The 20,204-nt window shown below is 39.4% G+C and overlaps 1 protein-coding gene across 1 annotated transcript in view; it reads right to left on the bottom strand.

Moving 5' to 3' along the window:
- Positions 1-20,204, bottom strand: part of oxt (Xylosyltransferase oxt) — a 39,138-nt gene that overhangs the window by 8,099 nt on the left and 10,835 nt on the right. Inside the window, exons 2-14 of the mRNA XM_022841933.2 lie at positions 19,226-19,305; positions 13,404-13,600; positions 12,881-12,978; positions 10,576-10,792; positions 10,073-10,251; positions 8,592-8,797; positions 7,842-7,922; positions 4,487-4,724; positions 3,555-3,828; positions 2,950-3,156; positions 2,575-2,775; positions 2,179-2,291; positions 1,775-1,895 (exon numbers count right to left, since the gene is read on the bottom strand). Coding sequence (XP_022697668.1) covers positions 1,775-1,895; positions 2,179-2,291; positions 2,575-2,775; positions 2,950-3,156; positions 3,555-3,828; positions 4,487-4,724; positions 7,842-7,922; positions 8,592-8,797; positions 10,073-10,251; positions 10,576-10,792; positions 12,881-12,978; positions 13,404-13,600; positions 19,226-19,305 — 2,212 coding nt within the window. The remainder of the gene's footprint in view (positions 1-1,774; positions 1,896-2,178; positions 2,292-2,574; positions 2,776-2,949; positions 3,157-3,554; positions 3,829-4,486; positions 4,725-7,841; positions 7,923-8,591; positions 8,798-10,072; positions 10,252-10,575; positions 10,793-12,880; positions 12,979-13,403; positions 13,601-19,225; positions 19,306-20,204) is intronic.

The following is a 20,204-nucleotide window of genomic DNA, read 5'->3' as shown; positions in this document are numbered from 1 at the left end:
TTATGCATGATTTTAGTACAAATAATTATAGCAAATTCTGATCGGTGACTTTGGCTATCTGCAATATGATGCGTGTGTCGACGACATTGTATTCTGCGAACGATGTGTGTTGCCAATAAAAACTTTGTTCAAAACAACCAGTTGTGACATGTTGTTGTAGACAAGTGCATGAAATGCAACGAACTTAGGAATGTTAAGTTCGTTATTAAGTTATTAAGCCAAACTGTACATTGAGTTCGCTTACTTCTTTAATTATTACCCACATAGCCGCCTGAATTATCATGTTAAATAACTCTCCACTGGTTTAATTGAGCGGCTGACTTCTTCGCACGGCATTACTTGCGCCTCGTGTAGCCCCATTGCATGTCCATATAACTTCACTTTATGTAGCTCCACGTTCTGGAGTTATGTGGGCTTCAGTTGATATCTTCTCGAAATATACTGAGCCCACTTAATAGAAGAGTCTTAGATAATAGAAGATTGGAATTTTCTCTTCCGCGGCACTGCTTTAAACGACAGCTCATATGGCCCCACCTCTTCCCACATGTACTATAAAATACTTTATTTCAAATAACAAATAGCAAAAGATCAATCCCTAAATTGGCCCTATGGCGTTCATGAAACTTGCTTTAAGTCTACATTTAAAACGTAGCTTACGTTTACTAAGACGAGTTTGGTTAAAGATGAAATGCACTAATGCAAACTGCACGAAGTTTCTAAGCTGTGTACTGCTGAAAAATGTCGACTACTATATTATTATGGTAGTATTATCTTGTCTTTCAATATATATATATATATGTGCAGCCATATTGTTGATGGTCTCAGAAGAATCGTTTCTTACGGAAAATTTGCCACAAAAAAAACAACAACAAAGGCTTTGATAAATATTTTTTGATTAGGTTACAATGTGATATAGTATTAAAGCCTAGACCTTCAATCCGTTTTTTGTTTTGACGTATGTGCCTTTTTCCATCCGACACAACGGAACGATTAGTTCAGCGGATTAAGAATCACCTGACTTTCAGCAACAATAGTTTAATGATGAATATGTTACCTACTGTTGGCCACTACCAACGGGCTAAATTAAATTCCATTCATTGACACTAATGTGAAATTAATATCTTTTCGCTGATACCCATAGAAAACCACTTATTTTTCTTCAATTTTTGAAAATCTAAAGAGCAACTCATTTTTTGATTTTTGCGAAGCTCATAAAGTGTATCATCTCTAGTTTATTGTATAGATCGTAAGAGGTGGATAATCGTTAAAGCAAGATATGAAGAGTAGGCTACTGGCGGGAAAAATCTCTAGCCCAGTTTTAAACTGAATATTATACGCCAATATAAGACATGTCGATCATGGCTAACTTTCCGCGCAATGTCGTATAATTAATGGTCACTGATATAACAAAATTATGGATAAAATGCCCTATTCATCGATGTCGCTGTCTCCTGAGCTTTAAATGCTTATAATGTAGGACACTCGTTATATTGGCAAGCGAAAACCGCAGTTTTTTTTGCGTTGAGCCGCACATTGAAAACTCACGTAATTCTATTTAAATATGTTTTTACGACGAGTGACATTTCGTCGAGAAATATTGTTGTTTAAGCCGGGCATATGAAATATCAATTTGTATTTTATCGGGACTGATTATGATATAATGCTAAAGCAATTTGAATAAACGACGAGAATTAATACAATTATCTAGTATCAACATGCATATATATAGACAATGATGGAGATCTAGTTAGCTAACATTTCAGGAACTGCCTACCAATAAAGCTGGTCTCAGCCATAAGGACCCAATTCTTGAACATTTTCAACTTCCATACCCCCGGCCGCAAGGGCTTCCGCAGCGGAGGTTTGTGATGCTCGATCTGTTCAGAAATTCCCACCTAGAGAACAAAGAACAACTTAGAAGGTGTATTCTTAAGTTCCAGTGCAAAAAGTAAATCATTTACTCCACTTATTTAACATTTAGTGAGGGCGGGGCTGATCAAAATTCTGCGGCTTTGTAGCCGGCCGATGGATATACCTACGTTTCCTTAAGAGTTCTTCCGAAAAGGTTCCCCGATGATTAGTTCAATAAGTGAACGTGCTTAGAGGTATCATTAACTTATGGGACTATGGTCCCAATGGTTCGTAGAAAAAACTACACAACGTGTTATTGTTACTTACTTTAACTTCATATGAACCTGCAACGACTTGAGCAGGGTCAATCCAAACGAACGTTACTGAAGACGCCGGACCCCTGCCCCATTCATGCAAAACTCCCGGCTCGCTCTGTGGACCTATTTCAACCAAAAGGTGAAAAGCAACAGGCGCTATTGAAGAAGCAGCCGGTAATTATTATAAATCTCTTTTCAACATGTAGGTGGCTGGAAAAATATTTTAGCACCGTGAGAAATGACACTGTCGTCTAATTCGTTTTCTTTACTAACGAGCATTGACAAGTACCTATATAGAACCAGTGCTATACTAAGAAAGGTGGAAGGCACCTAAAAGTATGAAATATATTCCGATATATTAAATGCAGTATTGAGCATATCATGTCTGAGTAAGATGCGCATTTACCCATGATTCCGGCGAAATTTCGGAAGAGAAGTTCCTTGACATCGAAATCCGAAGATACCTCAATCCTCCTTAGTCTATCATCAAAAGGATCGTTTTCAAACTTCCCAGATTTCTGAAAGGACTTGATTGGGCTCACCAAGGCCTCTACTTTCACTGGTTCTGGCAAATGTTCTGCTCGCGCCTCATACTGAATAATCACCCCTACAACAAATATGTAGACATAATTTTAATTCTAGCTTATTTAAGGAACCCAGCGTTGCCTGACATTCTTATAGTGTGCATGTGCCGCTATACGATCCATACTAGACACATTACTTGGTTTCACCATGGCGCACTTTGTACGCACATGGCAGAATGATTTTTTTATCTCACTACCTTTGAATAGATCGTGTTGAAAATATAGCCATGTTTCAAGTACTCGCGAGGCCCGCAGAACGCATCGACTTCCAAGTTGACCTAGATGATGGGCTGAAAGGCGTGCCAAGGAACTCCATGCTGACAGACGCCCTTGATCTGGCACAGGTGACCGGTCTAAATAGTGAAACTCGTTCTGCCAGTACGATGTCTCACTAGCCAGATTAGCTACGAAATGTACGTCCGGTAATTATGCAGAGTGCGTTTATAAGATTTTTGAGTTAGCAAAGTAACCGAATAATTGAGCTATACAAAGGGCCAATGACTTGGCCCCACGTGCTTGTTTGTATGTGAGCGACCCACATTTAAGAATGATTTGATTTTTTGCGAAACACTTCATTACCTGTCTCTACTAAAAATACTGTTCTATACTTGACAATCTGGCAAAAAGTCGTCTAGCTCTAAAATGAAGAATATGTAAAATTTTATATGTAAAATATGAATATGTAAAATAATATTGCACAATCAGGTACTGGTTATAGAGGTAAACCCCAATATGTAACCTACTGAATAAAAATTACATCATTTTTAATAATCTTGCAAACGAGATATACATTTTAACTCACATGTAGGTTTACGTTTTATTTTGAGCATTGTGTCCTCGATGAAGTCGACGATCTTCTGGCTAAGCACAGGCTCAAATTTTCGAGCAAAAAATACTGTCTTTCTAGAGAGGACCGCCACTTTTCCCTCGTCATCCTCGAGAAGAACATTAGGCGAGCAGCCACACCAATCAACGACATGTCTATATTGGCATTTACAGCCTTGCTTACGACGCCAGTTGACGAATCGCAAATTATTGTCCACAATCAACGTACAAAACCCGGAATTATGAAGTACCTGCATTTATCACACGAAATAGGTATGTCTACTATTGTTGTTACTAAGCTTCGTTGGCTTGAAGAACTGCATTAGGTTGAATAACCAAACTACTTGGGTAACTTTGTAGCTTAGCTCCACTGCTGCAACTGTCGTAGAACTAGGGCAAGAAACGCTGCGGAAAGATGGAAGAATCCGTTTTTCTCATAAAAAACTATGGTTAATATCAACAAATATAGCATCGATAGAAGCTGGCAAAGGACAATGCAGTGCACCGATCAAGAAGTCTAGACAATTAACAATGTCCTAAATATGCCGGTTCATTCCTCCACAAATCTACCATTTCCATGGTAATGGTAAATGTCTCGCACGGTGCCTCTGGAAATCACCTAAATATGTTTCATCAGGCAAAAATTATCTTGCGCTTCTCTATTTTTATTAACTTGAAATTAATGAACGTTTTACTAAATGTCCATTGATTTCATGTTTTGAACCTCTCTAGTTTCTTTCCGAAACGTCGATTACTCACCTCGAACGTCACTTGATTATAAGAAAAACACCCTTGTAAATGTGATATTAACTTGTGCTTTAAGATGAATTCATTTTAAACTATTAGAAGTTGACGAGGGAGGTGTGTACGTGCTTCTAAATGTACACAAGCTGTATATAAAACCCTTACCGTATGGAAGTAGCTTTCTGCGGGCAGCAGCGTATGCCTGAACAGGGCTTCTAATCCGACAAGTAGGGGATCATGAGCCCTGTTTTGAATCACCCATTGAACAAATCCCCGGTGTAGTGCCACCCAGTCAGAACCTCCATCAAATCGGATGCCACGAGGAAGTTCCCTGTCTCCTAAGCGCCACATACGTGTTTCACACTCCAGAAAGGTTTTCATCAAGGCTTGTTTACTGATGAACCTGTTCATCCGAGAGATCAGCGGAGCCCGAGGCTAGTCTTTGTTTTTATTAGTCGGATCTATCACACTCTCATTCAGTAACCATTCTGGGCTATAAGAAAGTATATAAAATTGTCTTGTTATTTACTCAAAAATACAGGGCTGAAAACAATATCCCCAGCTAGTAAAGGCCCCGATAGTGATCCCTTATAATTTAATAGAGGGATCACAAATAAAATAAATTTTGCGACGTACAGACGATATAACGACTCGCATCCGTTCAAAACGTATAGTATGTCGATTGCCGCATTCCCAGTTTACCTAAATAAATATATTTATTGGAGGCAATAATCAAAGCTGAAAAGTATTTTTCAGCTTGGAGCATAGATTTATTTAAATCCGCTGAACCGCTTTGAACCGCTGATAGACTATATGCTACAAGCAGACAGATGAATGTAACTAGGAACACAAAGCTGACGGCAAACTTTTGGATACTGAAACTACTGGATATTCCATCTAGATATTCAACTTATAACGCGCCAGATAATTTCAGCTTATACGTTACATGCAGTTGTGCTTACGTTATATATAATTGTGCATATGCGAGTAGACTGATAGTGGAATAGTCAACGCCGTTGTTTCATCTAATGGCGCGCATAAATTCAAATTTCGAGAGCTTGCTTAAAATAGTGCAGCACTTTTTAGAAAGCCTGTCAAGAGGAGAAAAACGGCTTGTTTCAATGGAAATAATTTGACCAAAAATAGGTACCAATGAAAGGCAAGAAGCAGTCTTTCAAATAAATATCCAGGGATGTCTAGCGAGGCCACGAAGCCCGAATTTCGTCAAACAACTGAATGCCAAAATTCAGTAGCTCTTATAAGGCCTGTACAACGTACTTTTCCTGAAGGAGCAATGGTGAATGAATCGTGTGAAAAATCCCCCGTTTATAAGGAGTTGCCTGTGATCCCGGTTAGGACAATACACCTGATTCTCTTAGAGTATATCCTATTGGATCACCCAAAAACATTCAGTGTTTAAAAGCCTTGCTTCAAACTAGCCCAGAAGACGGAATCTCCCTATTATTTGCAGTCTTAGGCTTTACAGCTGTTATTTAACTAGAAACACATAGGTTTCGATTTTGTAACATATGTCGTTGATGTAAGTTCATTTCCTAAACGAGAAATTTTGTCCGCAAACTAGAAATATGAACTTCGGTATTGATCCACGGTGAACTACTAACGTAGTAAATATAAAGCAATGTAAACAAATAAAACACCACCATACTAGCGAATTCTTAATATTCAAACCTGCCCCGTAGCTCTACATATGGTCTCTCAACGGTGACCTTCAACTATTATAGGACAAAACGCACAGCTGAAAGTTACATCTCACCAAAGGCCTGCAACAATTGTAGCAAACCCAGTCATCTGCTGTTGGCTTTAACCAACGTGTTTAGTTGTGCATAGGCCCTTAGAAGACAAAGTACCTGGGGTGCCTCAGATCTGCCTATTTAGATAAGTACAATGAAATCATGATGGAAGCCATCCTCTTAATATAGGCACTCCGCTAGAGTTTAGTTTTAGCCAAACTACTGCCTCATTGAACTTCTTAGGTTGGTCTATTCAAATTCCAGCCTCAGTACCGTCATGCGCTTATCTAAGAGAAACACGGTGGCTCGGACCACTCTATGAAACCAGTTTCATATCAAGATGTTATCTGGGACAATGGAAACGATTTAATTTCAGGTAGGTCGACTTTCTACTACGAGCGCTTTCGTGATGCTTAACCCCGAGATCGATGTAACTTATCAAATCCAACTTACCGGTCGCCTATTAGAATACTCGAAACAACATGAAACGCGATAGATATTATTTGTCAAGTGACATCTCAAAATGAAATAATGAAGAAGAATGGTTAGAAAAACCCGCCCTTTCCTACGTAGTCTTAAAAAATCATGCTCGCAGGAAAAAAATAACACATCAGTCTCTTCAGGCGTTCCGTGAACGAAAGTACTTTAAATACCGAGTCCGTATCTTGTGCTTTACAAATGCGTTAGCCACTATGGAGGACGTAATCTCAGCATCCGACCTTTTTCTTAAATCCTTTTTTAGTTTGACACCTCATTTTCTTGATGCAGCACAGTCCTTAGTGTCTAGGTTCGCGACGAGACCTAATCGACTTCTTCTTTGTCATATCTAAAATCTGTTAACCTAGGCGAACTCAGTCCATATGATTTGGAATTAGTCTAAAGAAATGGGTGCTTCCAGAGTTCACAGAGGATAGCGGCTGAAATCTCTTGTTGGTTTTATAGAACGAAGATTACTGCCACCTTTGGGTCGTCATCTACTTTGCTTCGGGATCTCAGGTTTCTTGGAAGCGTATTTTTATTCTCAGTGTATCGCACACATCGTTTTTGTTAAGTTTTACTTCCGTAACGCCTTTAACTCAGTGCAGAGTGGTATACTGTAACGTGTGATAGGGGACTGTATTTCCGAACTTTCCCACTTGATGGACCGAGTGTAGTACGGGCTTTGCTTGCTGTTCCAAAAATCTTAAAATGACACTTTGCTATCTCAGGTAACCGACAATAAGGCAACCTCACTATTCTTACTCTGTTCAGTGTCCTGGTCAAGGAGTTGATAAGCAGCTGATTATGTCAGCGATCACGGACTTCATGCTCGAAATGTGCAAGCCAAGACCCCAAACATTTTTCATCAATAGAAAATTTTTTAGAGCTGCCGAGTCTCTGTTGTTCCACTATAAATTCCATAATGTTGGTTCCCTTAACGAGGAAATGACACCGTGATTGACGCTTTCGTGTCTTCGTACGCATTCTGCCAGTACAGCAGAACAGCTCAAGAGCAGGAAACGTATAAAAATTTTATTAGACCATTGTTTTGTTCTGGGCGTTAGGTTTCCAAAGACTCGGATAGTGGGGGGTACATTAAAAGTCACCTTAGAGAGAACCTGTACGTATTGACTTGAATGCAAAGTTAAGTATAACTGCATACATAAAATATATATATAAGGACATACAAAGGGGTAGATAATTTCAGTTATATAAAAAAAGGTTACATTATACTAGATCGGATTTTATTTGATTTACTTAGTGACATAAATAATGTACGAAATACTAACTTTGGTGTGTCCTGCCCATGCGAACGAACAAAGTTGTAGCCTTTGTTATCTCCCAGGAAGAGCTCGAGTTCACCAACTCTCCTGAAGAGAAAAAAGTTCAGAATAGTCAAATTTATTTTAGTATTATCTATTTCTAGCTGATTCGTAGTAGGAAGGGCAAAAGTTGATGGCCGATTCGGCCAATGTCAAGCATATGTTAAACGCAGTGTCCGCCAACTAGTATTACGTTTATTTGTACATGCGACGACCATTATCTGTCTTTAATATGAGTTCCAGTTACTATAACCCTCACACAAGGAAATGTAAATGTTTCTTTTTATGAGTTCCAGCAGATTCTTCCGAAAGTCAACCAAACTTGTGGAGTCTAAAGAACTTATGAAACTCGCTATAGAAACACCATGTAGAGTATCTAAAATAAATGAAAGCCCTCGCTTCTTGATGTGTTAACTTTTGTCCCTCTTTAAACATTTTGCGTGACATACGAATCGACACACTTTGCGAACATCACAGGTTTGTGTGTACTTTGTGTGCACAAAACTGTGTACTTTTAATACCTCATTTTAAGGTTGCTTTTTACTAAGAAACGAGATATCGTTAAGTTGGTGTTATACTTTGTCGTTTTCCAGGTTCTATTTTCTTATTACACTTTCCGTTTCTTCTATTTTAACGAAACCAAGCCAAAATGTCGTATACAGTTATTTGTCCTCCGGGGATAAGGGGTAAATCATGTTTGTATTACAACAAACTAACTTGATTGGGAAGTCACTTTCGCTGAGGTTGACTACATAATCCCATCGGTCAGTCGACTTATCGAGATGAAGCAACTCCTGGAAACAGCTTAACAACATTTGAAGTAACGAAGCTCCGCCCCAGATCGTCGAAAAACGCTGCGGCGTAACTCGCAACCATGACGGGTCCTCCAGCTCCTTGAGTGAACGGTACAAATAATCCTGACGCTATTCGATAATTACCAAATTAGTAGCACAGAAGAGTCGATCAACCACAAAGGTAACACCACGTTAAACTATTAAACTTGTTATTGCCTTTCTTTTACATATTTTTCTAAGAAATGTACGAATCTGTTGTTAACGAATGTTGTCTGAATGTTGCTAATAACAAATTTAAGGTGTGGCGCCTACGTTAAGGTTATTTTTCACAATAATCTTCGTTCAAAATAGTGTATCATAATGTATTTCTACGTGTTAAAATAAGCTTGGTTCAAAAGTTACAAAAGTGAACTGCAAAAACGTACAACAGATTATCTAGTAATAATTGGAATAAACTACAAATAGTACGTAAAGAAAAGAAACTAGTCATACGGTCTTTGTTAGGGCTATCTGCCGCATCCTGTATAGTGTAATGCTCACAAAGATGTATCAGAGACGCCAAGAAGTCCATTCAGCTAAAGAAGCGCCACCTTTTTCCAGAGAATAATTATTACCCATCTTTGCCCAACGTTACGGTAATCCTTTCAACGAATTCATAGATTAGCCGATATACATTTTGGCGCTATGTAAATAATTTATGTTTTTTTTTTTATTAAATGTTTTAAGTAATAAAAGGCGAAACAGGAAATTATCCTATGGAGCAAAGTTGGCGCTCTAAGATGAGTTGGATAGAAAATTGCAAAATTCCGGCTAAAATCCACTATTTTCTGCTGTCATAAACGTACAAAACAATATGTTCAAAAACATTGCCCCTGTCGGCTGAAAATCAAGACGATGCAGCTGCTTCCACTACATTTTCTGGTCAACCCTTTAAGAGCCATCTATCTTAGATATTCGCTTTCAAAAAGAAAAGTGGTCTTTGAGCTTACGAAGCATCCAAACGTTAAAAAAATTAGCGTGTCACTCAGCGTACACATAGACCCGACACGCTTCGTCTATGAGATATGAGTTTTTCCACTTTAAATATTGCTATCAAGGTTGTATTGTTGATTATAGCTGTTGAAGTTGTAGCTGGTTGCCAAATTCAAAGTGAAGGCGCTAGAGCACTTTTTCGATGCCTACTAAGTACCCGAAGCAGATCTTGTCACCTATCTGTGTTGTATTTGTTCTGTTCAAAAAATGTTTTTTGACCACACCCACACATAGGACAAATTTGACATGTAGCCACAAACTCGCCGTAAATTGGCGTCCAGTGGGATCTTTTTTACTACATTTTTTACCTCCTCTATGATTTGTAATTGATTATTGATTAGATTGAAACTGAATGAAATGAAAATTTCTCACCTGGTCAACATGAACGTAAAAAAAGTGTTGCTCCGTAGAAGTAGTATTGAGAACTGAGATCAGTCTTTTCAGCTGGCGTAATGCGCGTCCATTAACAGTGAGCAAGAACACGATTTTGGCTCGAGGAGAATTATCGCTGAGGTCCGCAGGTGGCATCAATGGCTGGTGCTTTTTCATCTCTAAATGAATCAATTCAACCAACAGAGCAGGTAGGTTTGAATTCAACGTAATAAAAAATCTCCCAATCTCCTTTGGACGGATACACTAGAAAATTATAATAAGACTTACTGTGTTGCATCTCAAAATAAAAATTCTATACATATATAACAACAATGTGTTCTGTGCTGTTTGTATATGCTTTGTTTAACTATAATACCAATTAATATCAACGCTAAGCGATTGCAATCTACAATACCGCATTACGCCAAGTTAAGCTATCTCCCCGGCGTTCTGAATCAATTGATCCACAGCATAAGTTTGTACTATGAAGCTACCGTACTCACGAATTGGAAGCCCGGTCTTGTAGAGTTCACCACAATCTTGGCATTGGTCATCGGAACAAGGTTTCTCTACGCGTTTCCAGCTTTTATCTTGAACTTTAGCGCATGCACATCTTCGCTCTTCTTGCTGTGAGGAAGACGATCTAAAAACAGCAAACGGTGCGCCCACGCGAAGGCACGCCCACACGCAAGACATCGGGGTCGGATATGACACCGCGGACTAGGGAACAACATAATGGAGGTTAACAACTGACCAAATCAGAATATAAATGGCCAGCGATTGAACAGCAGTGACCGCGGCCGACTGTACCAAATAAATCTAAAGCAGAATTATAAGGCCTACACATAATATTGTCTCAGCCAAACCATAAAACAATTGCTGGCTAAATGACCGCTTGACAGAAACCAGATTTACAAGCGGGAACTTTTTCGTGCAGCTTAAGTTCTCAATACAAGTGCTTTCTTCAACGGATTTAACATATCTGCTGACCAACTGCAGCTGCTGTCTCGGTTTTTTGTGCTATTAAAACTATTTCATATCACTAAATATGTTATAATAGAATTTTAATCTATTCTACGTGTGTAAGCTACTCGCTTTTTCAACCTCTTCACAATGTTTTCTTTCAGTCGTGAGTTAGCTCCGGATAAGAACACTGGATATGTATAATAGGATTACAAAAAAGCTTAACAAGTCAATGTACGTTTTTCATTGCCAAAGCAAAAAGACCCAAGAAGCAATGTCGTGTACGTTCAATAATATTATAATGAGTATACATAAATCTGGAACAAGATTAACTTTTAAAACTTGTGCGGCCGACTACGACTGCGACTACGGTCGAAACGCTTTAGACTGTACTTCTTGATGGGAAGCTAAAGATTTAAATTAATTGTTTCATATTTTATGCCCAGCCCTTAAACTGTTAGACACTGCTTCAGATTTTAGAAATCTAAAAAAGCTATTTACCACCGGATTGAAATCTGCCTTTCTGACATGTTCGCGATCGCATATATCTTCGCATCATCTTTGTTTTATTTTTATGCCAATGCCTAAAAGTTATATAAATTAGACTACTAATATGAAATATTAATAGCCCCAGGATCGTACTTTGCGGGCATCCAGATATACTTAGCGTGGAATATCAAGAGTGAGCCTCAACTGAGAATGAGAAATTGACTTGGAAACTGAGCAGAAGGGAAGTTAATAGCACGAAAAGACGCTGATTGATGAAGTCTAATCATGTTATCTTTCTAAACGCTAAAATAAAGAAAACCTGCCTTGGGTGCGTGCAACCTATTTGTCGGAAATCAGTCCCTGAACATACGCATGCATACACAGATATAGAGTTTTTCTATTTATAGAAATTTGGTAACATCCATATTATTGCTTTATTATTCATATATAATTATACTCTCTAGAACCTTAAATCGTGATAATGTTTATAATACTAGTGTTTTGCTCTCAACTTCAGTTATGTAGCTTTTCCCCTACACGGCTACTGCAGCAGTATAAAAACCTTAACCATATCTTCGAGGCTTCATGGCTTTAGATAAGTCTGATTCATGAATGTACAGACATTAATTGTACAGAAATTGTAAAAAAACAGCAGAAACTTTCTAACTTGTATTGAATTTCACAGGCCTTTGTTCAATAGTCTCCAGAAGATTCCAACGCGGCTACCATAACTTGCCGTAGTGGCGACCCTGGTAATTATTCCATTTGTCTTAGTAGACGAATAGGTAAAAAAATAAGCGCGGATGGCTTAAGTAGTTTAATTTTGTCTTTATTATAAATTATGAAGCTATCGCCTGACTTTGTTATGGCAACAATTGGACACTGTAAGGTAACATATCTTTACACATAATTGGCAATCTTTCTGCGATTGCTCGTATTTATAATGTTTCATTCCAGAAAAGCTTTGATGCTTCCTACAGCTTTCTTAAATCGACACAAGAAGCTTTCGTAGTAACTGGGGCCTATAACCGCCGAATGTCTTCCGATCTACCACCTTCTTCAAAATTCGCCTAGTTTCCTCATTTGGTTTTTTATGGTATGAGAAAATCACTGCAGGCCGCTCTAAGAACGTTAACCAACAGTGCCAAATGAACGGCCACTGTTTCATTGAGTTCAAAGGGGGGAACGAGGCGAGAGCGAGGACTTTCATCACATAAAAGACAGAGAACCTTCCCCCAGAGGTCTCTCATTTTAACGAAAAGCATAATAAAGAGATATTGACTGACTATTTTGACAATAGTTTATCAACCGGTACTAGTTATGTTCGTCATCTACGTATCTATTGGAATGACTTACATGCTTTGCGAGTGTGTTATTGGCCACATAATGAGGCGTCTGAAGACTGTCTATGTTAGGCAATCTGAAGCATCCAATTGTATCTCCTGGATTTCCTTCTGAAAAAGGTAGATTAAGTAGAGTTCTAATGAAGTGGTTGAATGATTGATAACCCATAATCGAACTGGTCCGTGATCGAAAATGGTAGCTAACTATAATGCTGGCAAAATGTAATGAATAGGCAATAAACATTGTGAAACATTACATATTTAAGCTTTGTTTCGCTGGGGCGGAAGGTTCAGTTGATGAGTCATGGTGTAACACAACGTCTTACACAATCTTAGTGAGAAGCTCTTAAGCTTCAAGTACGTATCGCATTAAATTGTATGGGTATATTATTATACAACCCTAATGACCCCTCTGACGAATTTCGATGTATGTTTTCATTAAAGTAATTCTATATATTTCCACAAACTGACATAAAATCAGTTTAAATCCACGAAAGCTAGTAAAAGAGTTCATATATCAACTCATCGGAAATTACCTTTGCTGGGACAAGTGTTGTTCAGAAACGTCGGATACAAGGACCTTCGAAGGTGGGCACAAAAGACGTCCGCTATTTGTCGCTTGCAGTGGGCTGTCTGTGCCCGCTTTAAGGCGGATTGTACCTCTGTCCCATTCAGGGAACAGGAAGGTTCGAATGGAAGCTCGGTTGTTGACCTCCTTAATAATTCGCCGCCACTAAATAAAGTATACAAAAGCTTGTATTGAGTAAATGTAAAAATGATTAATGAAACGACTAAGAAATATGTTTAAAGTAGTTCACCAATAGTAGTATGTGGTGGTCACATAGATTTTTTTCGGGTTTAAAAGCCATTTAAAAAGTATTTTATCGAGAGCCGATATCTACAATTAAATATTAGCTGCAATGCAAACTGTATAGGTCTGTTTGATAGGACAGTTTAAACCAATAGTAGTTGGTCCGTTTTTTCCGACGAGGATCGTTCAAATCGGAGCGACGCTAAATCACCAAGAATTTGAAGATAATGGTGATAATATAGACGTACATAAAAATGATGTATAAAAAAGTCAGTATAGTAATGTCGCTAGTTACATCTTCACCGTTGAGGTGAACGGACGTGTCCTCCTTCGCGATGCTGGATTACTAGGTAACTATCATTGCAACTTTAGAATTTTGCTGATGGGCTGTGTGTGCCTTATTGTCTGCCTATCGGCAGAACTGACATTTGTCATGCCTATTCGAACCCCCAGGTGGTAATTTTACGTTTTACTACTAAGAGATATCCTGTGGCAACAGTGGTGCTATCGGCATGCTATGAAGATCGCTGCGGACTGACCAACACACTCATACATGAGCTGACGAAATGCATCTGCGAAAACAGTGCTAGTTAATCTTAACACAAGTTAATCAGTTAAACAGGTAATCCAGAAGGCTAAGTCTTGCTGCAGCCTTTTCCTCATCTTTTTCCGGTCACTTTGAGATTTAGGGTGACCGTCTACGTAAAACAGAACATTTGCTGCGGAGCGAAAAACTACAGGGACCTCAACGCTTAACCTGTGATAGTTGAGGTTTAATCAAGAACCGGTTTGAGAGGCTTTTTTCAAACAGCCCAGCTTAAGCGTTAAACATAATCATAAAACAGAATTTTAAAGTTGACACCTAACGCTAGGGAGATGGAATCCGAGATTCTACAGGTAAATTTAGAGCTCCGAATTCCTATATCTGGTTTAGTTCTTACCCGCACGCTTGAAGTTCAAAGGAGCCTTTAGAGCTAAGCGATTAAAGGGAAAGACCTATTTAAGGAGACAGAAAGAATCCAATAGTCCCTGCTGTTGCTAAGGAAATCGTCTGATTCAGAAGCAATATCAAATGTCAGAAGGAAAAAACAAGGCGAGGGACCTCTTGCAAAGGAAACTAGAACAGTCATGTGTGAAACAGCCGTGATGCGATCAGCCTGGAATTAGAACATGAACCAACTCCCACGGATAGTGTCACTAAAGAGCACATCAGCTCAAGCGCCAAGCAAAAGAGAACAACGAAAAGTTTTGTAAGAGCCCGAGGCATCGAGTCTGGCCCCTTATATGAAAATTCTATTAAAAAGAAACGCCATGGAGAAGAATAAAATAAATATCTTGAGATCTAGCCACTGGCTCACTGCCTGCCTATAATCAGGGATTCAAGAAATTTGAGAAGAACCTTCAAAAGAAGTATCTCGATAAAAGCAACCATAATAAGAGTCGAAATATTCGTTCGGAAACTTCCCTTAGACGACAGAAAAAAGGCATGTCCTACGAAATAAAGCTAGAACATATACAGAAAAGCAAACAAAAGTGTGAAAAACAAAATGACATGCAAAAATCGAGGTACTTAGGCAGCAATTCAGGTTCCTACGGCTGGAAAACAAAGAGGCTGCTACAGCTGCTTTAAGAAAAGACATTCTGCTTAGACAAGCTCGGAGTATACGATGCAATCAACATGTCGGGAAAAGCGGCTGAAACTACCAGAATTGATACCCTAGCTTACGTGGTTTCCAAAGAGTGGCTTGAAATAACGTATAAACGATCCATTTTAGGAGAAAATGTATGTACAGAAAACACAAGCAATGGTTGTCATCCGGGGTCCGGCTGAAGACGATGCTTTCATTAAAAAACTGACGGCGCAGCCTGCCTTTGACGTAACAGTCCTGGGACTTCCGCTAGGCGAAAGAGCGGTAGTTCCAAACAGCGATGAAATGATTATTAGAATTATAGACGTCAGAGACTTAGGGTAAAAATCTGCAAAATAAGAAAATACTCCTGCAGGTTTTTATCCTTACCAATGGTATGATCGTACTAGGTGACCGGTAGTAGTCTAGTAGTCTAGTAGACTAGGTAGTAGTCTTACCGGTCTATGATAACCTTGGTATAGTAACCGAGAAAAGCTGGTCACTCGTTAACGAAAACAATGAGACTAGGTAAAGAAATCTTGTCATAACAGTAACCAAAACTATGACTAGTGAACGAAAAGTCTTTGCAGATATCATAGAGTTAAGGGCAGATATGATGGCTGAAATACGACAGGTGTCGTGATAATATTACGGGCAGTGGTTGCCTTTTTAGTTGGAAGCCAGATCAAAAAGAAATTAATACCTAGACTGGCTCTATTTAACAGCGTCAAGACGAATTCCATATATGATAAATGGAGGGTGGCAATGTTTAGCTATTTTCAGCTGGTTTGCTGCAGATAAGCTTGCAGATTTAAGTGGTATTAGGGAACTAGAGCCGTGAGATCAAGAAGTAGGTTCCGCTGGCCATATCCGTTATACGCCCGAAGCTGTACCACTTTGCTACAAAAAGGAGACGGTTGAATGGCGGCACTGTTACAACTGTAGAGCAACTAAACACATACCTGGAATGTGATAAGGAAATGTCTCATACTGATATAAGTGCAAAGAAACCAGTCACACTACAAACGATAGTTTTTTCTACGTTCAAGAAAGCATGTTTGTGGCGGAAGTCGTCTGCACAGAGGAGACAACCCAGGCCAAGGTACAAGCATCAAAAGAGGAGATGACAGCTCGTAACAGAAGCAATTGCAAGGTGGCTAAGAGATCTACAGCGAACGCAGGAGGTTGATTTTGATTAATTGGAGGCCACCTCATATAAGCTTGAATTACCGCCAATGCTTCCGATTAACGTAATACAATTAACTGCAACCGCAGTCGTGAATAGAATTAAAAGGGGTAGAGAGGGTGTATTTCCGCTATAGATCGCCGTATTGCACGCTAGAAGAGCACACATTTTATTTAGATAACCTGATAGTTTCCGTCCGCGCCGCGACGAGCTGCGGCAAAACTAGTGGAAGACGCTTTAAGGGGAGCGGCATTCCTACACTGAGGAGCGGCGTCGACAGAACCCTGGACAGAGCACGCAAGGTGGTAAACGGGTCAATCAATCATCTTAAAAGGAGAAAATCAGAACAATCCGAGTATTGGTGCAACTCTAAGATTGCGGAACTGCAGGCAGGCTAGGCGAGTAATCAAGAGACCTAGAGAAACGTGGAAGCCTATAAAAAAATAGGACAAAAACCTGGAAAAAAAAGCAAGCCTGCTCACTATGTACCGACAACGTAAGGCGAAGCTCATAAGCGAAAGCAAAAACGTGGCTGAAAGAACTTCTTTGTAGAGCTAGAGGGGCACCACCAGAGAAACCTTATAAGATGGTAAGGGAAAAATGAGGACAGTGTAAGTCTTTAAGGAAGCTGAGTGAATAAAGTAAGGGAAAGCGCCGGGGTCAAACGGCACTCGCTTTTGGCTATCAAGGTTCTTTTCAAGAAGTTTACAGAGGTAGTGACCACAAAGATCACACATGAAAGTTTACTCCACGCCGCTTGGAAAAAGCAGAAATAATTTTTATCCAAAAGAAAATAAGAGGCTTAGGCTGATCTGCCTGATAAGCTCCCTGGCCAAAGCTTTGGAGCAATCACCAGAAAAAGGCTGAAACCATTCACGGAATAGCTTGGATTAATATCCTCCTAACAGTTTGGATTCCGCAAAAGCCGCTTGGTCCTGACAACGATACAAAACGTAGCCAGGTCAAACTCACACATGGCTCGACCCTCAAGGCTTGAAAACCATTCGTTGCAGTATTTTTTAACGTTAAGAATGCCCTCAATAGTATTTCGTGGAATAAACTTGAAACGATGATTAGGAAGGCTGCACCGCCCTGCCTAGTACGCATGGGATCTGATCACCTAAAGGACAGAACTATAACAAGCGAGGAGATCATACTCCCAGTGACGGCGGTAGTGCTCCAAGATTCTATAGTAGATTGACTCCTGCGGAGAACTGTGAGATCTTCCGCGTTGAGTAGAACTCCTGGCGTATGCCTTGGCCGTTGCAGTACAGGCAAGAACGGCTGCGAGGATATAGCTCTATGGGAAGCCATATCTCGGAATGGATGAGAAAAGTGGATTAGAGCCTGCATTCTGCTCGTAGAATGGAAAAATGTGCAAGAAATCAATCTTGACCTAATACCCGCATAGATTACGATGGTAGAGAGCGATAGATGTGAAGGGGTTATCTAAGCTACTGCATATTAGGACGGCTCTGACAAGATAGAGTAAAACGGCTAGTGTCATAGCAAGAATCCTGCGTAATATACGTAGGCTAGAAGAGCGGGTAGACGAAGGCTTCAAATGTTGGCCTCCCGAGTCAATAGCGTTCACCAGTTTGATTCGGAACATCTTTAAATTCTTAAGCAAGTAAAGACCTTCTCTATAAGACACAAAGACCGGCTGTACGATTTTTTCAAGCATTTAGGACAATAGGTTAACCGGTCTTGACTGAAAAACCCCATCGGATTTGAAGGTTGAAAAGAAGAAGCAATTATGGAATAATGGTCCAAAAGGTTCCAACGAAGCTTAATGTAAACCTACTAAGGAGGCTGAGCAGGCGGCTACACCACTCGAAAATCCGACGGCCGGAGTCCGTATTCCAGATATCAGGAAATAGCTAGAGCGCTCCGAAGAAAAATATACTCTCATGTAACACAAATTATTACAGGCCATGAGAATTTCCAATTATCTTTGCACAGGATTGGAAAAACTCCGTTCGACATATGTCCACTGCGAGCAAAGGACAATAGCTCTGGATACTTGTTATTAACCTGTCCCACTTTTGAGACTGCAACGATAAAAGCTAGAAACAAGCACTTGGCCACCTTGACGTAAAACACGTCGAGGGTATTTCTTTCAGAATAAAATCCCGAGTAGCCTAGAAAAAGACTAGGGGAATTCGTAGTGTTTATGTACGCTACCATCAGGGGAAATTTGAAGGGAAGCAAATTTGAAATGACTACAGTCAAACAAGTCCTGAAAGAAGAAGATTACCTAGAACCAATGAAAGATGAGATTTCCTAGAGGCCGCAGACGACTCGGCTAGAATTCCAAGTTTCCAAGTATTGTGACATAACGCGTCTGGTGAAGCAAGGAATTTGAATGGGACTTCAACCAATTGATCCATAAACGCCTATCACTTCTCTTGCAGGTCCGTAATACAACTCAATAAAGCGTCAGGCTAGCACTGAGCGAACTACGAAAGAGGGTTTGTTAGGCTGTGTTAGACTCGGCGGAACTAAGTCCAGTAGTCAGACTTGAGTCGGACACTATACTAGAGGGTCACAAGTTATTTGGCCCCAACTGTGTACGTCCGTGCATTAATTCCGTCTTTTTAAAAAATACATAATGTCGCATACCATAAATTGTCTAGCGAACCACCAGCAATAGTATATCGACTTAAATAGTTATATTAGCGAAAATCAACACTAAAATAACTTTGCTCTGCTCCTCCATATTATCATATTTACCCTTCGACATGCTCTTTGTAATTCTTCGAAGTCAGGCTGCCATGTAGGTAATGTCCTTGTGTGCTATTCGCTCGTAGTGGCTGAAATTCAAAGTGGAGAAGTAGACCTTTACTATATTATTGATAAACCGTTTCAATACAAACCGTTACCATAAGATTTTTGCAAAAAGGTTTTATTTATTAACGAAGTAAAAATATTCACCCCTCAAAGAAAAGGAAGTTCGAGTTGCGTTAATAGATTTCTCTCGAAATAGAAGAAGCCGTTAAAATTTAATTATAGCTGGCATTTTAAGACGAAAGCTTGTTATGAAGTTGAAATTAAACGACACAGCCGATACTCAATATGTTGTCTGACGCAATATTCTCCTTCTCTAGTACATATAGAACTCGACATATTAAGTATTCTACACAAGCGTTAATTGGCCCATTGTTCTGCGGCATCTTTATGAAGGACTGGAGAGCTAACCCTTACACTTGTCCCAAATGATAAAGCAAAAAAGCGGAAAATGTTATTTTGAAAATCTTGGATGCAAAAAGGAACGTGTGTTGGAATAGAATCTCTATTATACCGCTGGTGGTTGATTTAGGAGTGGTGAAGTAGCCGTTTACCCAGATTATGCTCTTTGATCAAAAATATAAAAGTTTTTGCATGTATTTTTCAGGAAGTTGTTTATACTGTATCAATTTCCTCTGTGCTAGTCGTTTTCGAGCAACGATGATTTGACTGTTAAAAGTTAGCTCATTTTTTTTATTTAGGTGACGTGAAACAAGGACTAGAATGTGTGACACCTATTTTTCGATGAAAAAGAAGCTATAGGTAAAGTATAAAACCTTTTCACTACTAGACTTAAGCCTTTATTTGACATAATGAAATGTCGTCGCGGCGGTCTTCACTTTTAAATTTAATAAAGTTATTGTACAAAAAAATTGCTAGTTTCACCTTTATTTTATGGAAAGGATATCCTACCAAAAAGTACACG

Source organism: Varroa jacobsoni, unplaced genomic scaffold (genome assembly GCF_002532875.2).
Source record: "Varroa jacobsoni isolate VJ856 unplaced genomic scaffold, vjacob_1.0 scaffold_958, whole genome shotgun sequence".
Lineage (NCBI taxonomy): Eukaryota > Metazoa > Arthropoda > Arachnida > Mesostigmata > Varroidae > Varroa > Varroa jacobsoni.
This window is presented reverse-complemented; position numbering and strand designations above follow the sequence as displayed.